Source organism: Sciurus carolinensis, chromosome 5 (assembly GCF_902686445.1).
Source record: "Sciurus carolinensis chromosome 5, mSciCar1.2, whole genome shotgun sequence".
In the NCBI taxonomy this organism is placed as follows: Eukaryota; Metazoa; Chordata; class Mammalia; order Rodentia; family Sciuridae; genus Sciurus; species Sciurus carolinensis.
Genome location: NC_062217.1, coordinates 159,584,199 through 159,603,063, shown reverse-complemented (window position 1 = coordinate 159,603,063; position 18,865 = coordinate 159,584,199). Strand labels below are relative to the sequence as shown.

Here is an 18,865-nt window from a genome sequence, read left to right as displayed (position 1 = left end):
TACCCCAGATTCAGAAATGCAGCTGATTTACATATCAACACATAACCTGTCATTCACTGGTGAGGCTCAGCCCTTTTCTCACCTGTTTTTTGTTTAAATGTGAGTGATGTAAAATTTATTTACTGAAATCCTAATTTCCTATGACAGACTATAAAAGGGCACTAAGTTATTATGCCCAGAGTCTGACATTTTTATCTGTATCTTTAAAAAATTATTTTTAATTGTGGCAAAAAAGATATAACATAAAATTTACCATCTTATCCATTTTTAAGTGTGCAGTTCAAGAGTATTAAATACATCCAACTGTTGGAGTTGCTCAACTGAACTTTTCATCTTGCAAAATTGAAACTCTATGCCCAATAAACAACTTTGTATCCTTGGCGACCACCATTCTACTTTCTGTTTCTATGAACTTGGCTACTCTAGATACCTCAAGAAAGTGGACTTGTACAGTATTTGTCTTTTATGACTAATTTATTTCGCTTAGCATAATGTCCTCAGGATTCATCCACCTTGTTAGCATGTGTCAGGATTTCCTTCTGTTGGAAGACTAAACAATATTCCATTGTAGGCAGGGACACAGTTATTCATTTGTCGATCAACAGACACACTGCTTGCTTCCACCTCTTTGTTGTTGTGCAAATGCTGCTATGGCATGAGTACGCAGATTTCTCTTTGAGACCCCGCCTTCCCTTCTTTTGGATACATAACCAGAAGTGGGATTTGCTCATCTGGTCTTTTCTACTCTAATAACTAACAACTTCAACATTGTCTTTTAATTTATATTCTTAAATTTGCTATAAACTGGGTAGAGTTGAAAACCAGAAATAGAGGAAGAGAAAGATTGGTATTCTCATGGGCAACCAAAATAAAGGATCACTTATTCAAAGCACTAATTCAAAGAGTTCTTTTTATCTTTTGCAGGGAGGAACATAATATAACCTTTTTTCTTAACAATTTATTTCTTTATTTGTTTATTGCTTATTTTTTTATTTTTACAGACTGCATTTTGATTCACTGTACACAAATGGGGTACAACTTTTCGTTTCTATGGTTGTGCATGATGTAGAGTCACACCATTCGTGTAATCATACATGTATATAGGGTAATGATGTCTATCTCAGTCCACCATTTTTCATACCCCCACCCTTTGCCCCTTCTCATTTCTCTCTACGAAATCCAAAGTTCTTCCATTCTTCTCTTGCCCTCCAAGACCCCCACCCCCATTATGTATCATCAACCACTTATCAGAGAAAACATTCAGCCTTTGGTTTTTTGGGATTGGCTTATTTCACTTAGCATGATATTCTCCAATTCCATTCATTTACCTGCAAATGACATAATTTTATTATTCTTTATGGCTGAGAAATATTCCATTGCGTATATATACTACAGTTTCTTTATCCATTCATCTGTTGAAGGACTTCTAGGTTGGCTCCATAATCTAGCTATTGCGAATTGAGCTGCTATAAACATTGATGTGGCTGCATTACTGTAGTAAGGTGATTAAGAGTATAAACCTAGGAGTGGGATAACTGGGTCAAAAGGTGGGTCCATATCAAGTTTTCTGAGGAATCTCCATACTGCTTTCCAGAGTGGCTACACCAATTTGCAACTCCAATGGCAATGTAAGAGTGTGTCTTTTCCCCCACATCCACGCCAGCACCTATTATTGCTTGTGTTCTTGATAATAGCCATTCTGACTGGAATACGATGAAATCTTAGGGTGGTTTTAATTTGCATTTCTGTAATTACTAGACATATTAAACAATTTTTCATATATTTGTTTGTTCAACTTTGTTTTCGAGGTTAAATATTTTGTCTTCAATATCTGAAGTTCTGTCTTCCAGCTGTTCTATCCTATTGGTTATGCTTTCTATGGAGTTCTTAATTTGGTTTATTGTTTCCTTCATTTCAAGGATTTCTGTTTGGTTTTTTTTCAATATCTCTAACTCTTTATTGAAATGATCTTTTGCTTCCTGAATTTGCTCTGTTAACTGTCGATTGGTGCGATCGTTCAATGCCTGCATTTGCTCTTTCATCTCATCGTTTGCTTCCCTAATCATTTTAATTATGTACATTCTGAACTCCCTTTCTGTCATTTCTTCTGCCATGCTGTCGTTGGATTTTATTGATGTAACATCTAGATTTGTTTGGGGCATTTTCTTCCCTTGTTTTCTCATATTGTTCAGGGATCAGTGGGTCATTAAGATATTGCAGATTTCCTCTATCAACTTATAATGTCCCTGAAGATTGCTAGTATATCCCCTCTTATCCTTCAGTAGCCTGAAGTCTTGGAGGAGGTTGATAATGCAGAGCTCCACGAAGAAGCTGCCTCTCTAGGTGTGGTAACCCTCAGGTGGCGTATATTCCCTGCTAGTGGGCGGAGGTGCCTCCACTTGTTGACCAATGGTCATCCAACGGGGAAGTAGACTGTGGGCTGAGGCAAGGCCTGTTTGTGCCTATGTCTCTGGCTTTACCGTCCCTGTGGGAAAACCTCCCCCGGCCGGGAAGAGTCACTCGGTGGGTTCGTCTCGCTAGTCAGTAGCCCTCCTAGAGGTTCCCCTCAATCTACAACTACCACCTGGGCTGGGCTGTCTTCTTCTGCAACGATCCCAGGGGCCCGGACCTACGTCCTGGGCCTGGGAGCCTCACCCTTCGCAGGCGAGTCTCCTTAGGCTCCTCTCCCAGAGAATCTGCCCGCCGCCCTGGAAACTTCGCTCCGCCCCTAGGCGTGTCTCTGTGCGGCTCTTCCAGCAAGAAGCCACCTAGCTCCTGGGACCCTGCTCTGCACCAATCGCCTGGCTATGCAGCCCCTCCCCTGAGCCACCACCTGGAGCCCCGTACAATAGCTCCGAGACACAGAGACCCGCCACACACCTCCTCCTCCGGACAGTCGCCCGGTTTCCGACGCAGTCACTAGGAATCCAAACAACTCACTTCGGGTCTCCTCCTCCCGCCAACCACCCGTAGCCCTAGGCAGTCACTCCAAGTCCAAGTGACCCGCCCTGTTCCTCCTCCTCCTCCTTGGGGTAGCCCCCCAGGTGTTCAGGAACGGTGGCTCCGAGACCAGGTGACTCACCACGCTCCTCCTCCAGGCAGGCCACCGGTGTTCAGGAGCAGTTGCTTTTAGTCCAATCAACTCACCACTCGCCTCCTCCTCTGGCAACCGCCTGTGGTTCTGATGCAGTCACTCCCAGGCTAAGCGTCCCACCGCTCTCCTCCTCCAGGCAGGCCACCAGTGTTCTGGAGCAGCTGCTCCGAGTTCAAACAGCTCGTCACGCAGCTCCTCCTTTGGCAACCGCCCGCAGCTCTGATGCAGTCACTCCCAGGTCAAGCAACACGCCGCGCTCCTCCTCCTCCTCCGGGCAACCTCCCGGCACTCAGGAGCGCTCGCTCTGGGTTCAAACAGTTTACCACGCAGCTCCTCTTCTGGCAACCGCCCGTGGTTCTGATGCAGTCACTCCCAGACCAAGCGTCCCGCCGCGCTCCTCCTCTTCCTCCGGGCAGTCCCCCGGCGCTCAGGAGCACCCACTCTGAGTTCAAACAGCTCACCACGCAGCTCCTCCTCTGGCAACCGCCCGTGGCTCTGATGCAGTCACTCCTAGACCCAAGCGACCCGCCGGGCCTCTCCTCCTCCTCCGGGCAACCCCCCGGTGTTCGGAAGCGGTCACTCTGGGTCCAAACAGCTCGCCACGCAGCTCCTCCCCAGGCAGCCACCCGGAGCCCCAGCGGCTGCTCGAGTCCAAGCGCTATGCTGAGCCGCCTCCTCTACGATGATCCCAGTTGTCCGTGTTTACCGCTCCAGCGGGGGGGAGGGGCGTCTCGCCGAGCAACTCCACTTCACAAATTCCCTGCGTTCCGGGGCTACCGCCCCATCCGGGACGCCTCCCCAACAGGAGAGACTCACCCGGCAGCTTTGAGTTGGTCCCAAGTCTCTCACTATCTCCTCTTTTGAATCTTGCGTCCTGGAGCAGCGTGAAATGCAGCCGCCCTCTAGTCCGCCATCTTGGCCCCGCCCATATATTTGTTAATCGCCTATATATCTTCTTCTGTAAAGTGTCTGTCTAGTTCCTTGGCCCTTTTATTGATTGGGTTCTTTGTATTCTTGGTGTAAAGTTTTGTGAATTCTTTATAAATTTTTGAGATTAGTGCTCTATCTGAAGTGGAAAAGATTTTCTCACACTCTGTAAGCTCTCTTTTCACATTATTGATTGTATCCTTCGCTGAGAAAAAGCTTTTTAGTTTGAATCCATCTCATTTATTGATCCTTGCTCTCATTTCTTATGCTTTAGGAGTCTTGTTAAGGAAGTCTGATCCTAAGCCAGCATGATGAAGATTTGGGCCTACCTTTTCTTCTATTTGGTACAGGGTCTCAATTCCTAGGTCCTTGATCCATTTTGAGTTGAGTTTTGTGCAGGGTGAGAGACAGAGGTTTAATTTCATTTTACTGCATTTGGATTTCCAGTTTTCCCAGCACCATTTGTTGAAGAGGCTATCTTTTCTCCATTGTATGTTTTTGGCTCCTTTGTCTAGCATGAGGTAACTGTATTTATGTGGGTTTGTCTCTGTGTCTTCTATTCTGTACCATTGGTCTACCTGTCTATTTTGGTGCCAATATCATGAAGTTTTTGTTACTATTGCTCTGTAGTACAGTTTAAGGTATGGTATTATGGTAACCCCTGCTTCACTATTCCAGGTCTCTATTCTCCCAGATGAATTTCATGATTGCTTTCTCTATTTCTATGAGGAACATGATAGGAATTTTAATTGGAATTGTATTCAATCTGTACAGCACAAGTCTCTATAAATGTAGGGAGCTTATCTCAGGAAAAAACACACATAGAGACATGCATTAAAAAATAGTGGCTTGTGCTGGCAATATAGCCCGTCACGTAGAGTGCCTGCCTCGCATGCTCCAGGCCTGGGTTCAAGACCCCAGCCACTCTGTTAGACTGCGGAAATAACAAACAAAAATAGTGACTTAGTGTTAAAGCACTTGCCTAGTATGTGTGAGGCACTGGGTTTGATACTCAGCACCACATAAAAATAAATAAATTAATTAATTAAATAAAGGTTAAAAAAAAAAAGTGCTTAAAAAAAAAAATAGGGAAAATTCTCAGGAGACTAGATGTCCCAAAGGCCATCCATGGTACTATATCTTAAAGGCTACATATTCTGTAAGGCCAGAAACTGGGTTTTTAATTCTAATAAATACTAAATACCAATAAATATCATCCAGACTCAAAGAACCACATGATTAGGATCTATTTGTGAGTCATGAATCCAGTGTACCCTGAGTTCCATCAATAACTATCTCCACCACCATTTTAGTTCTCTAATTCATGCACACATGCTTGCCTTTTGCACAAGTCCCTAGAGATGATGACTTAACACTGATTAAGGCAGGAGGAGGAAACAATAAAAAACATAAGTGAAAATTCAGTTTAAAAACCAGTAAGTATGACAAAGAATGGGATTTAACTCACAAAATCTGTTTCGAGTTTTCCCATTTCTTGCTTGTAGCTTCTCATTCTGTTGCTGTACATTCCTCGACTTTGGGGTGGTATCTCTCGGACTTCCAAATCCATCTGTTCAAGCTAGAATAGGAGAGAAAAGCCTGATTTAAACCATATGATTATTCTTTATTTGACCAAACACTTGGAGCTGAAAGGATTTTATTCCAAATCCTCATTTTATAGTTGAGAAACTAGGCCCAGGGTGCTTACTGCCTTCGATCAAATAACACTGGAGCTACTCTTGTGCTTAATTTTTGTTTAGTTCAACAAGCAGTTACTCTGTACTTGCCAAGTAACAGAGTGCCAAGCTGCTTACTTTGTCAAGAATTTCCTTTAAAACGTATGCATTAGTCCAAACATTCTTAATAATTTGATTTTAATATCCTTAGGGTAGACTCATCATTCAGTCCAACCTGGTCTGGACTCCAGACTATGAATCTCCAAAAGGATAGGAAGATAAACCAAATCATAATTTTCTTTAGTAAATCCATGAAACATCAGCCCAACCTTAGCCATAAGGTAACATTTCTTCTGCAAAGTCTTTTCAGATTAGGAAAATCACACACCAGTCTCATGCCTCATACTTTACAGCCACATGGACAAGAAGTTAAGTGAATACAGTGATACAATAGATTACACAGTGCTTGCTGAAATCACAGCAGGGCACTTTGTAACAACTTGTCATCATATAAAACTTTGGATATTACACAGGAGAGTTTAATGGGCAGCAATACAGATATACCATCATGGGTGAGATCCTGGGCTTTGCAGAGAGATTCTTGTGTTCACATTGGAGGCTCCACTACTTACTAGTTATAGAAACTTAAAAATGATTTAACATCTTTCTGCTTATTTTTTCTAATTTCTTAAAACAACCTCTCTTTCCCAAGGGTCTATAAAGATTAAACAAAGTAATTCCTATAATAGGCTTAGAACAGAGTCTCCTACTTGATGACTAGATTAATAGAAACTATAATAATAATGATTACCAATGAAGAAATAGAGTAAGTACAAGAGCAGAGGTAGCTTACTTGTACTTGGCATTGAAAAATAAAAATCATCAACCACAACAACAAATTGGCCCAGGCCATTCCTGGTAAACTTACATACAAAAATGTTGCAACATATTTTGCTTTACAAATCATTCTAATGTTATTCCCTCAAACAATATAAGCTTGTCACTAATAAAAACTCTAATTGTCCAGAGTTAGAAATGGAATAACTACAGTAAAATATAGATAAGCCCAATAATCTCATTTCCATTAACAGACTTCAACATTTATTAGAAAAAAAGACAATATTAATTAGTCTTGATTTAAACAGTGATCATTTAAATTGTTGCCATGTTCCAACTTAATTGTGAAGTACCAACAAATTAAATCATTACTTGGCAAGGCAATTATTTAAAGCACTTCTCGGAAATCATCATTAAGTACTTATTCTAAAAAGGTGAACAAGATTATAGAGACAATTACAAAAGTACACACACATCAAAATTCTGAGAATCAAGCACATTTTTCTTTAAGGCATTTTACAAGGACATTTAAAATGAAGTTAAAAGTAGGTAAGAAAGAAAAAAGGAAATATACAACAAACAAAATAAAACTAGGAATAAGGGTAATGTGCATTTTTTTCCATGTTGTCACAACATCTATGAGGCCAATGAAGAGTGGACAACAGGACAGTTAAAAAACATGCAGTGTCCAAGAGACTAACACAAAACAGTTGTTCGGCAGAAACACAATCTTAATAGTCAAATAGAAAACAATTTTTTTTTAAAATCAGCGTTCTCATCAAAAGGATGGTATATAATATAATCAACAATATCATTAACAATGATATCATCAGAACTAAACAAACAGCTTTCTGATCATTTTAAACAGAAATACATCTCATAGACAAAAGCCTCCACATTAGTGAAGGGTAAAGACAACAAGATCCACAAAAGCCTCTACATTAGCAATAACTGAAGACAGCTATTCTCTCTATACTTCTTGTTATGGTGAAACCTTGGTTGTCATGTGGAGATTAGCTTTCTAGAATGTCTCTAGAGGAAGGGACATAAACAAAAACACCAATCTTGATGGCAAAAAACTTGCTACTGGGAACTTAACAACAGTATAAGAAATCAATGCAAGATCCAAAGAATTGATCAGTTGTCAATTCATAATTATCCTACCAATCAGAAGGAAGAAATGTCCTGGTTACTTCCTCTAGTATATAAAAAGTTAGTCTTTTTGTAAGAGAGTCAAGAAGCATGAGAGAAGCAGTTGAATATAAAAAGAAACCAAAGTAAGGAGAAAAGTATTAAAAGAAAACTTTCAAAGGATAGGCAAAAGGCAAAGCTACCACTATAGAGACAGTAACATCAGCCTTTAGAGATAGTGAGAGCATCCAGCAGAGCCTTAGCAATAGACTTATGGGACTTGAAAAGCATCTACTCAAGCAGATTTCATTGACAGAGAAGATGGAACAGCAACCCTTCAGGTTCATGCCTTAGTACTCAAAGACAGCAGGAATGTCTACTGTGCCACGGGGAACAACTGCCTACTCCTTAATACTTCCCCAGGCTGCAGCCTCTTATGTATGGTCCTGTTAACAAATATTTCTATGTCAAATAGCTTGGGAGATGCTCCACTCTGTAGCTAAGCTTTAGAATCCTTTCTTAGAGATTTATAATGTCCTTGTGCCTACCTAAAGGTCCAAGAAATTTCTGTAGAAAAGTAACACACTCAATTGGAACCACAATGCATAGAAATAGATTGAGTCATACTTGTAATACTTGGTTTTTAAAGTAAAAAATTGGGACATGATACTTTTTAACCTTTTCTTTTTTGCTCCCTATGATTTTATTTCTATGAAAAAGTAGTGGATGAGCCAGAGCCTTAGTTTTAGCACATCTAGATACAAATCTTTACTGTGCCACTTAACAAGGTGTGGTGTCTCAGACAGGTTACTTCATCTTTCCAAACCTCAGTCCCAATCTAAAAAATGGTGGTAACAAAAGTAATCTCTTATGCTCCTATTTGGCTTGCTGGGTATGTCAAGAATACAAGGTTCTGACCAGGGCTATCTTTCATTGTTTTCTTCATAGGAAAATAACCTTAAAGGAGGAAATAATGTGTCCCTCTGGGACAGAAAGTAGGCATGCTTCCTGGCTGCTATAGAGTGGTTTGTTTCCCAGGCTCTTAGTTCCCCTCCTGTATGGTATTTCATTTTTGCTTATGTAAGAAAATATCTTGGCCTACCTGCATTAATCCTGTGGGAACTGGGGCTCAGGGAACTGATGGAACCAGGTTGAAGCTCTGGCAGCTGTTTTCACTATGAGTGACAAAAGTCTTTTGTTTCTGACTTAGAAGTTTCATGTCTTCTATAAGCATCCATAAAACTGACAAGTTTATTCAGGTTACAAGTATGCGAAAATCTCAGACCCCTCATAGTTTCTGACAAACAGTTCTTGCCTCCCATGTTTTTTGAGAAAACTAAATATTATAAAGCAAATAGTACATTTACCCCAGTGTATTATCTAGTATGCCTTTATAAAGCATTGGCAATTTATAGCTCTTATGAAAAATATTATGAAGGAATAAAAACTAGAGGTTGACATTTAATGGATCATGTTTATTAAAAAGAATAAAATCTTAAGAAGCTATTAAATTTCCTTAAATTTAAAAACTGATGAATTCTAAATTTAAAACACTAATTAGTAAAGTCTCACATTTCCACAATGCATAAATGAGATTAGAAGAAGGATCAGCTTCCAGGACTGTGTTACTACATTAGTCAGTCTCTACATACCAGTTCTTTTGCCTCTTCAAGCTGTTTTTCCACATTTGCAACCATTTGTTTCTTCTCATCTGAAAAAACCAATAATAACAAGGAATTGCTAAGGATATAAATACGTTTAATATTCTGAAAACTTCCATTTTTATATGTCCTTTTCTTTTCTGATAAGATTAGAGAATATAAGGCAAATGAGCATATCATTCTTCAATAGGTTAGAAACCACATTAAGCCATTGACTCTGGGTTTTCTGGAAATACATAATCCTAAGGCTACCTAATTGTTAAGAGACACCATACTTTTTTTAGGGGGGTGGTACTATAGGGGTTTACCACTGAGCCACATCCCCAGCCCATTTTTTATTTTGAAACGAGGTCTCACTAAGTTGTGTAAGTTCTGGCTAAGTTGCTGAGGCTGGTCTTGAATTTGCGATCCTCCTGCCTTGATCTCCTGAGTCACTGGGATTACAGGTATGTGCCACGTCCAGTGAGATGCCATACATTTTTAAGGGAGACTGAAAATCATTTTGTTCTTTAGGAAAGGTTATGTTGTTGACATGTTCAGTGGGTGCCTGAGGAATTTATAGAGTTGTAACTTTAATACATTGAGAATAATTGATTTATAAATATAATTTAAAAGTTACACATCAAAAGACTTCCTAAAATGTGTAAGATCTTAGAATCCTTTAAATCGTACTTTCAGTAACATTAAGAATAGGGCATAGTTGGACTGAAGATGTATCTTGGGGGTTTTAAGTGTTTGCCTAGCATGCACAAGGCCCTGTGTTCAATTTTCAGCAACACACACACACACACACACACAAAGTTAAGAATAGGGGCATAATAGAAGAAATATTTGAAATTTAGCTACTGATTCCAAACCCAAAGCTGGTTGTAGGATCCTAGACAGGAAATAAATTTTTTTCTAAGACTCAGTCTTGTACTCGCTAAAATGGAGATTAAAAATATCCACTGGATTATTTTTAGCTCCAATAAGCTTGATGCAAATGAAATTACTTTTAAATTGTGAAGTGCTAAATCTGTATGTGGCTTATTTAAGTTTGACCAAAATCAAATTATAACCTAACCATGATTCCCTTTGCTGAGAGACATGTGGCCTGGCACATAATTTCAGAAAACATTCCCATAAACTTATTCTAAAACCAAATAGCCTATTTGTTCATAGACTCTGACTGAGTTTTATGCTAATCAAAGTTATTGAACATTTATAATTTAATACCAGCACCTTTCTCTTCCCAGGCAATAGCCCCTACTCTTTTGAGGTCCCCATCTCCAACAAGAAAGTGAATGGAAAATGCTGTCTCCTTATATATGCTGCCTTCTGTGGCAAATTAAAGATACTCATCCTAGCTGGACTAATCTTAGTGTTTCAATCCCTCTGGTCACACTTGTCTGGGCAGCAGGCATATGACACAGGGAAGCCAATCAAATTTCTAGAGCAAGAGGAAAGTCTTTTCTTCTGTCCTGGTAGTGAGAACATCAGCTAGAAGCTGTTGGCATCCATTGGTCTAACTGTAAGAAGAAAGTGAATTCGCAGTGATTGGAAATGAAGATAGCATTTAGAAAGAAACAAAGATGAAAGATAGAGAGATAGGTATAGTTAGTTTCTGATTCTAAATACTTGATTTTACCATAGTTTGTTTCCCTCTGCCAACAAATTTCTAAATAAAATTATATTTATGTCACTGGGAGTGCTGGCACAAGCTTGTAATCCCAGTGGCTCAGGAGGCTAAGCCAGGAAGATTTCGAGTTCAAAGTCAGCTTCAGCAACTTAGCAAGAGCCTGTCTCTTAGAAAAGTGGGGGGGGGGGGGGGGTTGGGCAGGGGATGTAGCTCAGTGATTAAGTACCTCTGGGTTCAATTCCTAGTACCAAATAACTAAATAAAAAAAAATGTGTCTATGTTACATAGATTTAATGAGATTAATACAACTGATTGGAAAAGTCATCAGACCTGAAATAGGTTCAGTACCTACGAATTGACTAGTCCTTCAGAAAAGTCAACCCTAAATGGGACAGTTTTAGTAGAAACTATTATTTGACTAGACTAATAATTAGATTCTGCTAATCCCAACTCTTCCCTTTGTTAGTCCCAAACGTAGGAAGTAGAGTAGCTGTCAAAGAAGGTATTTTGTGTATACTATAAGTTTCTCCCTAAGAAAAATGCACATTTGGAATTAGAACTCAACTTGACTTTTTCCCTCCCTGAAAAGAGATAAATCTATTTATGACTAGATTAAAATTTTAATATAAGACTACAAATTTATTTGCTTCTGGTCCACTTTAATCCCTCTAACATCTGCCCACAGTTATAGAATAGTACTGTATTTTTATGAGAGATAGAATACAAAATAAGACAAGCCAATCTTGAATCAAAAGTGAAATTATATATTTACTTATCAGAAGGAACACCTTGTTTTCTTTAAGATGAATATTGTCCCCAGTTGTTAAGTTGTTGGGAAAGTATGTATCATGAACTTCCAGGACAAATTCACAGTGCATCACTTTTTCTCATTAACAAAATGAAACAAAAGAGCCTCCCTTGACCTTCACACCTCTTTGTTGCTAACACTTCTCCCCTGTATCCCCAGCCCATTTTCCTGAAAGCAATGGTGGACTGCTTCCCTTCCTCACCTCCCCCTCCACTCCCTATAATCCAGTTCCCACCACCATTGTTCCACTGCAATAACTCTCAGGAGGACCAATAACCTCTCCCTTATTCAAATTAATAGACTTCTTGGTCCTATTTTTGTTTAATCTTGTGGCTCCCTGTAACTTTCTCCTCTCCTGGTTTCTGTGACACCCTGATTTTGTGATTCTCCTAAATGATCACTCCTGCCTCTGTCCTCTACTGAGCTTCCTCCTTTTTAGCTGATCTTTTCAACTGTCAATATTCTTTGGAGTTCAGTCCCTGCTTATCTTCCCTTATAGTGATCAGCTACATACCTGGGAATTTCATCAATTTTAAAAAGATCATACTGTTTATTTTTGACCCTAAATTTTTATCTTTATCCTTGAAATATGTACAGGACTGCTTTTATCCCAATGTTCATGCTCATCCCCTGTGTGACCACCTGGCAAATTACTATTCAAAAACCATCAGAGGGGGTATGAAAGATGGTGGAATGAGAGAGACATCATTACCCTATGTACATGTATGATTACACAAATGGTATGAATCTACATCGTGCACAACCATAGAAAAGAAAAATTGTAACTCATTTGTGTACAATGAATCAAAATGCAATCTGTAAAAAAAAAAATCAGAAATCACCAAGTCTTTGAAGCCTTTCCTAACCCAACAAGTTAATCACTTTTTTATTTTTATATAAAATGACTATAACTTTTATATAATTCTAATGATTTATTTCTCAAATAGGTCTGATTAGCCTTTAGGCTTGGAGAATCTAAGAATACAGGAGCCATATCAATCACCTTTATAGTCCTAAAATCTAGCCATGAGTCTGGTATGTATAATCAGTTCTAAAAAGAAAAAAAAATGGTCAATTGAATAAAAAATACAGGAAAATGCAAGCATTTACGAAATAAGCTATACCACCAACAGCCTTGCTTCTCTGTCTCCATGCCTGCCCGCCCATCTCCCCATTTAATCTTCCCAAAATGTGGCTCTCATTGGATTGCTTGAGCCTAGTAGTCAAAGCCCTCCACAATTCAGACCCAAGCAACATTTTCAACTTTATTTATAACCACAGGCGTTCTAGGATGTAATCTATATAATAACCTCAATTCATTACTGCCTAAACAAACCTCATTTTTTCCTTCTAGAACCTTTTGTTAAGGTACCATTTGGTTCTTGGTCCAACGCAACAAAAAGGATTCAGCTAACATAAACCAAAAGGTGGAGGGACAGAGAGTCACAATTTATTAAAATAACACAGGGTGGTTCATGGAGACCCTGGCCACATCTTGGTTCCACCTCCATATTCAGCACCAAGAGTACCTGGTGGAGGCTCACTAAATGCTTACTGAATGAATGAATCAGTCTTCCCAGTTAGCAACATAATTACTATTCACAGAGAAATTAAGCAAAAGAAAAACTGTATCAATCAGGCCTGGCAAATCTTACCACTTGAAATAGCAAGTTTTCCTTTCTGAAATAATTAAATTGGGATGGGGCCAGAGTAACTGAGTAGACCATTTTCTAATAAATCCACTTCATTGTGGTATTATCAGAAATAATGATGGAACTGAGACAATCTTTGATGGGCTCTCTGTAGTATTCCTCATATTTTCAAAAAGAAAAGAAGTTAAAGGGTGAATTTTGGAGGGAAAGCATGTGGAAGAAAGAAAATGAGAGATGGGCTGAATTAGATGACCTTAGAAACATCTGGCAATACTTGGCATCTATAACCTCCCGGCAGTATTCATGTCATTCCCAAGATTGTTTCATTCTGCCTACCCAGACCACGTCCCCTTTACAAATGGTATGTTCCCAGGAGCTAGACTTTTTGGTAAGTAACAGTTACTGTTAATGTTCATATTTAACATTATCACAGTCATTCTCAGTCATTAAGCAAATTCAGAGAGATTGAATAATTTCTCCAAAGTTCAACAGCTAATAAATGTAAGAGTTGGAATCCCAACGGGATCTGTTTTTCTGAATCAAACTTTTAACCACCTCTATGTGTATTATATAATCTATACTAAATAAACTCCCGCTCCCTTTTTTTTCTTTTTTGCATATAGGCTTGACAAGTTCTGAGGAGCACACAAGTCTTAGCATAGTAACAAAGTCCTTAGTGATGATGAACACACAAATCTTTGCATAATATGTGACTCTCATTGTTTATAGGAATGCTTACTCAGCAGTGAATTCCCCCAATGAAGTACAATGAAAGTGTCAGAGCTCACTTGAATTCAGTTACTGGTACCTGTCTTTGTGAAATGTAAAATAAAACTGGCAGCAGATATTATGAACTGAGAAATGTGGAGTGAATCCATTATAAAAGAGAGAGACTTTTCATGTTAGAGAATATAAAAATGTATATGTTACTAATGCTACACTATGTAACATGGTACCTAATGGTTCACATTAAAACAAAGTCATTCTAAAATGATCCATTTGGTACTGGCTTACAGTGTAAGACACTAGTATTAACACATGTTTAACTCACTATATATACACACATATACAAATACTTACAGGCAGGTTTATGTACATAGGTTAGTACATACACATGAATTTCCTTACTCGGTCAGCTGAGAGTCCCTAAAAGAAATAAACACACCTACTAGCAACAAACACACTTAGTGTCCAGATCTTGGTTTTTTATACCATTCCTCAATAAAAGAAAACAGGCTTCCTTGGAGAGATGTCTGAATCTGAGAAAGGTCATCTACTGGAGTATCTCATCATATCAGAGTAAGAAGGTGCTAAAAACAAACTCCACAATGACAAGGGTATGTCAAAAGAACACAGAAGCCAACTAAAAAGGCTTCCAGTGATCAAAGATGGAAGAATTTGGGCAATACAGTAAATAAATTAAAACTGAAGTATAACACAAAATATAAATATCTATGATTCTATACTGATATAAATGACTGGATAGGGAAATTAATGGAGATGAAAAAACCTCTTTCATATTGAATTCCAAATAATTTTAAGTATATACTCAGTATTCAAGGATGTAGGGCATAAGATCCTAATCCTCAGGTATAAGCTATGCATGTGATTTCCTTTCCACATGTGGAAAGTGCACAGGTGAGCAAAGTTAACATCAGTAGTTGGAAGTCATGTTGAGAATGCACTTTTGATACAGTGGGATGAAAACGATGCTTTAACTCTATGATCTTCTTCCTCCAAACCTAAAACTCCAGCCTAGGAATGAGGAGGGAAATGGGCAAATCCCAGTTGGGAAACACTCTACAAAATATCTTACCAGTACTCCTCTAAGCTGTAAAGTTATTAGAAACAAGGATGGTCTGAGAAACTGTCATCACCAAGAATAGCCTAAGAAGCTATGGCTACAAAATATTTTGTGGCATCCTGGATTGGCTTATGAAATGGTAAAAAACTAACAAGATCTGAATAAAGTATAGATATTAGTTAATAATAACAAATCAATATGGGTTTATTATAACAAATTTGTATCAAATTAAGGTGTTAATAATAGGGGAAACTAGTCATGGGGTACATGAGAATTCTCAGTGATTTTTCTGTAACAGTTTTCAAACTGTTCTAAAAACAAAAAACTTAAGGCTGGGGGGCAGGTTGTAGCTCAGAGGTAGAGTATGTGTTTAATATGTTCAATCTCCAACTCTGCATAAATAGTTTATTTTTTTAACAATAAAGCTATTACTTAGGTGGACTAAATTGTTGAAGATTAGGCAGTGAAAATGAATGAGAATACACACACAGAGATACACACACAAATATATACACACATTTGTTTATGCATGTGCAGATATTATTCTAAAATGAATAAAACTCCATTAATTCTTCACTTCTTTAAAATTAAGATGTAACCAGGCCATCAGTAACAGTTATAGGCTGTTTTCCCTGCATACATAACTGAAAAATTTGGACCTTGCCCATTAGCTCATGAAACGGATTGTAAGATACCTAGTCTCCTCACAAGGGCAAACTATGATAGCAATGAGTTTCTGAATCAGAACTGAAGCGAACCCTTCAACTAACTTCCTAGAGGAACAAATATAATACAAATCATTATATGCAATTTCAAACTTTCTAGTAGCTGCAATTTAAAAAATAAAAAAACCATTGAAATCAATTTTAATAACATTTTAGTTATAATAACATTTAACCCAATATATCCAAATTATTATCATTTTAACTTGGCTACATTTCAAATACTCAATAGCTTCATGTAGACACTATAGCTCTAGAGTGACATATATTTTAAGCGAACCACAATATTAATAAAAACACACTCCTCTAAATTCTCCCCCTACAGCCACCTTGCAACAGAGATAATCATGTAACAGGGTTATAGCTACATTCATACATGGATGTGTAGATGGTCTGTCTCCTAAATCCTCCAGGGCTTGGTAAAGCTAATCATCAGACTTGAGCATTTCCTTCTAGAAGACAGATGTCTTGCCCCGTTACTTTCACTTCTCCCACATGATTCCCTTCTTCATATTCTGAGTTTGAAATCTAATTTCAGTTTCACATCCAGAAGTCCCTGATCACTCACTTCCCTTCAAATTTAAGTCTTCATCAACAGAAATAAACTTTACTGTAGGTTAGGCACAGAAAAGAAGCAAGAATTGAAGTACAAGTTTCCTTTAAGAGTACAAAATGACAAAGTCTGAGGAGCTGGGTTCTGGTAAACCCTACCTGCTGCTGTTTTTAGCAGAAGTAGCAGTAATATCACTAAAGGGTTAGTTTATCACATACTTTCTCTCTGTGCAAGAACTTGCTAGTGTGTTACATGCTTTATTATTTCACTAGATTTTTACAATATTGTATGGTTTAAACTATAACCCCATCCCTTTCATTCTGCAGACAGAAGAGGCAGGGTTACAGTAGTCAAACAATTTATCTATAATTACATATTTACTAAGTAGTAGAACTGGGATTCTAAACAGATCTGAAATTAGTAGCCAGTCCTAACCACTTTTTCTTGGTACATTTCTGACTACAGCCACCATGTGATAGAATTCACAAGTCCAAGTGGATGGAGAGGTAAGCAAGTAATTGCAAAATAAAACTTTTTAAGATCTGTCAAGAAACTTGCTTGATGTAATGGAACCTCTGCACCTGGGCTAAGTAGTTTCCCCTTAGGAATTCGTTCCCATTACTAAAGGAAAATCACAATAAACTATTAGTTGTGGTTTCTGCTCACCAATCTTCCTGAAATTTCCACTGAACAGTAATGATTAAAAATTAATTTTCAAATACAATGTCTTAAGAGTATTAAGGAACTCACCCATCTCACAGTTCAATTACTAAAATTAGTTAAGATTCAAACACTTAGTCTAAGAGCAAAGTTTTTTTATTGTTAAAAAAATTACAAAGTAATCAAATATTTTTTAAAAAGTTTAAATCTTCAGTCTTTTATATTCTCTTAGGAAGTAACATTAATACATTGTACATTCACAGCAGAGAGTAAAGTTGATTTCAATAGATCCTACTTGCTCTTCTTCAGTTAAAATAAATTATTATATTGGGAAATGGGCTACTTTGGCTTAAATGTCTGATCCAATTTTTAAGCTTCTTAACTCAAGTGAATATAGTTTATCTCCTCTGAGTCAATTTTAGCTGAGCACCACAACCATTAATGATACCCAGAGAGAGATATTATTATTACTTTTAGTCATTTTGGTTTTGCTATGGATATACATATTAATTTCTGTTAGTCCACAGGAATGCATCAGAAATTCATAACTACATGGAAATACTTTTAATCTTTTTCTATTTATCAATTAGATTATAAAGCAGATTATAAAAGGAGCAAACAGAAATCATTAAGAGAGAAACCACTGCATGTTATTTAGTTATTCAAATAAATTAGCATTTTTTCCAATGCCTACTATATAATCTCCTTTCAATTGAAATATAGGTGCTTGTTTAGGCCTTACATTATACTACAGTTAAAAAGTGGCAAGGCTTTACGGGTCCTTAATTCAAATGTTTCCTTTTATGTGGTAAAATTGTTACATTAAAATAAACAAACAAGGAAAACTTTATAGTAACAAAATCTGTTTTCTTGGAAACAGTTTTTACAACTTTGCACTCAGAGATGACTGTTACTTTGTAAAACAGTCTCACAATAATAAAGCCATCAGCCCAAACAAAGAAATGTTTCTATTGCTAAAACCATTACAAAAAAAAAAAAAAAGAGCAAAAATCCAACTGGAACCACAAGTCCTGATATTCTGAGGCTCTGGGACTCAATTCAAAGGAAGTAGTCTCCAACAACAATGAAACAAAATTAAGATGATCTTGGGCAGTGGAGAAAAGTAGAACTGAAGAGAAGAGGCGAGGTGATGTATCGTGAAGTGATGAGGCCATCAGCCACTTTCTCCACAAAAATCTCTGAGGCAGCAGAGCTCGGTGGTATATGCTACCTTGGTTTTCTCCTCTTGTTCCCTTACTTGAACTCATAAACCTCCTTAAGACACCATTCACTTCCTGCAGAACTAACTGAGACTTCAGGAGATGAGTGGGGTGTAAGTTCAGAGATCCTGGCTTCAAGCAAATGTCCCTATTAACAGAAAATAGGTGGGGGAGAAGAAAAACAGGGAAATAAAGGAAGAAAATTATTTATAAACACAAAGTTTTGTGGAAAACAGGTAAAGGGAAAGAGAAGTGACAACTTTGGTCCAGGAGAAATTACTACTGGCATCAAGGACTTGACAGACAAGGCCTGAAAGTGAAGTTGCCCCCACTCTGCAGACTAGTGAGTATCCTCTTTTCTATACTGTACACCCTAGAACTAAAGTAGGGTCAAGTCCAGCAGCCCAACGACGAAACTAAACCAAAAAGTAAAAATCTTATCTGTAATTAACTGCTTAAATTAAATCTGTACTTAGAAAAAGATACATCCTAAAACTATATT

The 18,865-nt window shown here is 37.9% G+C and overlaps 1 protein-coding gene across 6 annotated transcripts in view; it reads right to left on the bottom strand.

Moving 5' to 3' along the window:
- Window positions 1-18,865, bottom strand: part of Vti1a (vesicle transport through interaction with t-SNAREs 1A) — a 343,741-nt gene that overhangs the window by 323,586 nt on the left and 1,290 nt on the right. For all 6 annotated transcript variants that reach the window (XM_047551898.1, XM_047551899.1, XM_047551901.1 and 3 more), the window contains exons 2-3: window positions 9,318-9,376; window positions 5,490-5,600 (exon numbers count right to left, since the gene is read on the bottom strand). In XM_047551898.1, coding sequence (XP_047407854.1) covers window positions 5,490-5,600; window positions 9,318-9,376 — 170 coding nt within the window. The remainder of the gene's footprint in view (window positions 1-5,489; window positions 5,601-9,317; window positions 9,377-18,865) is intronic.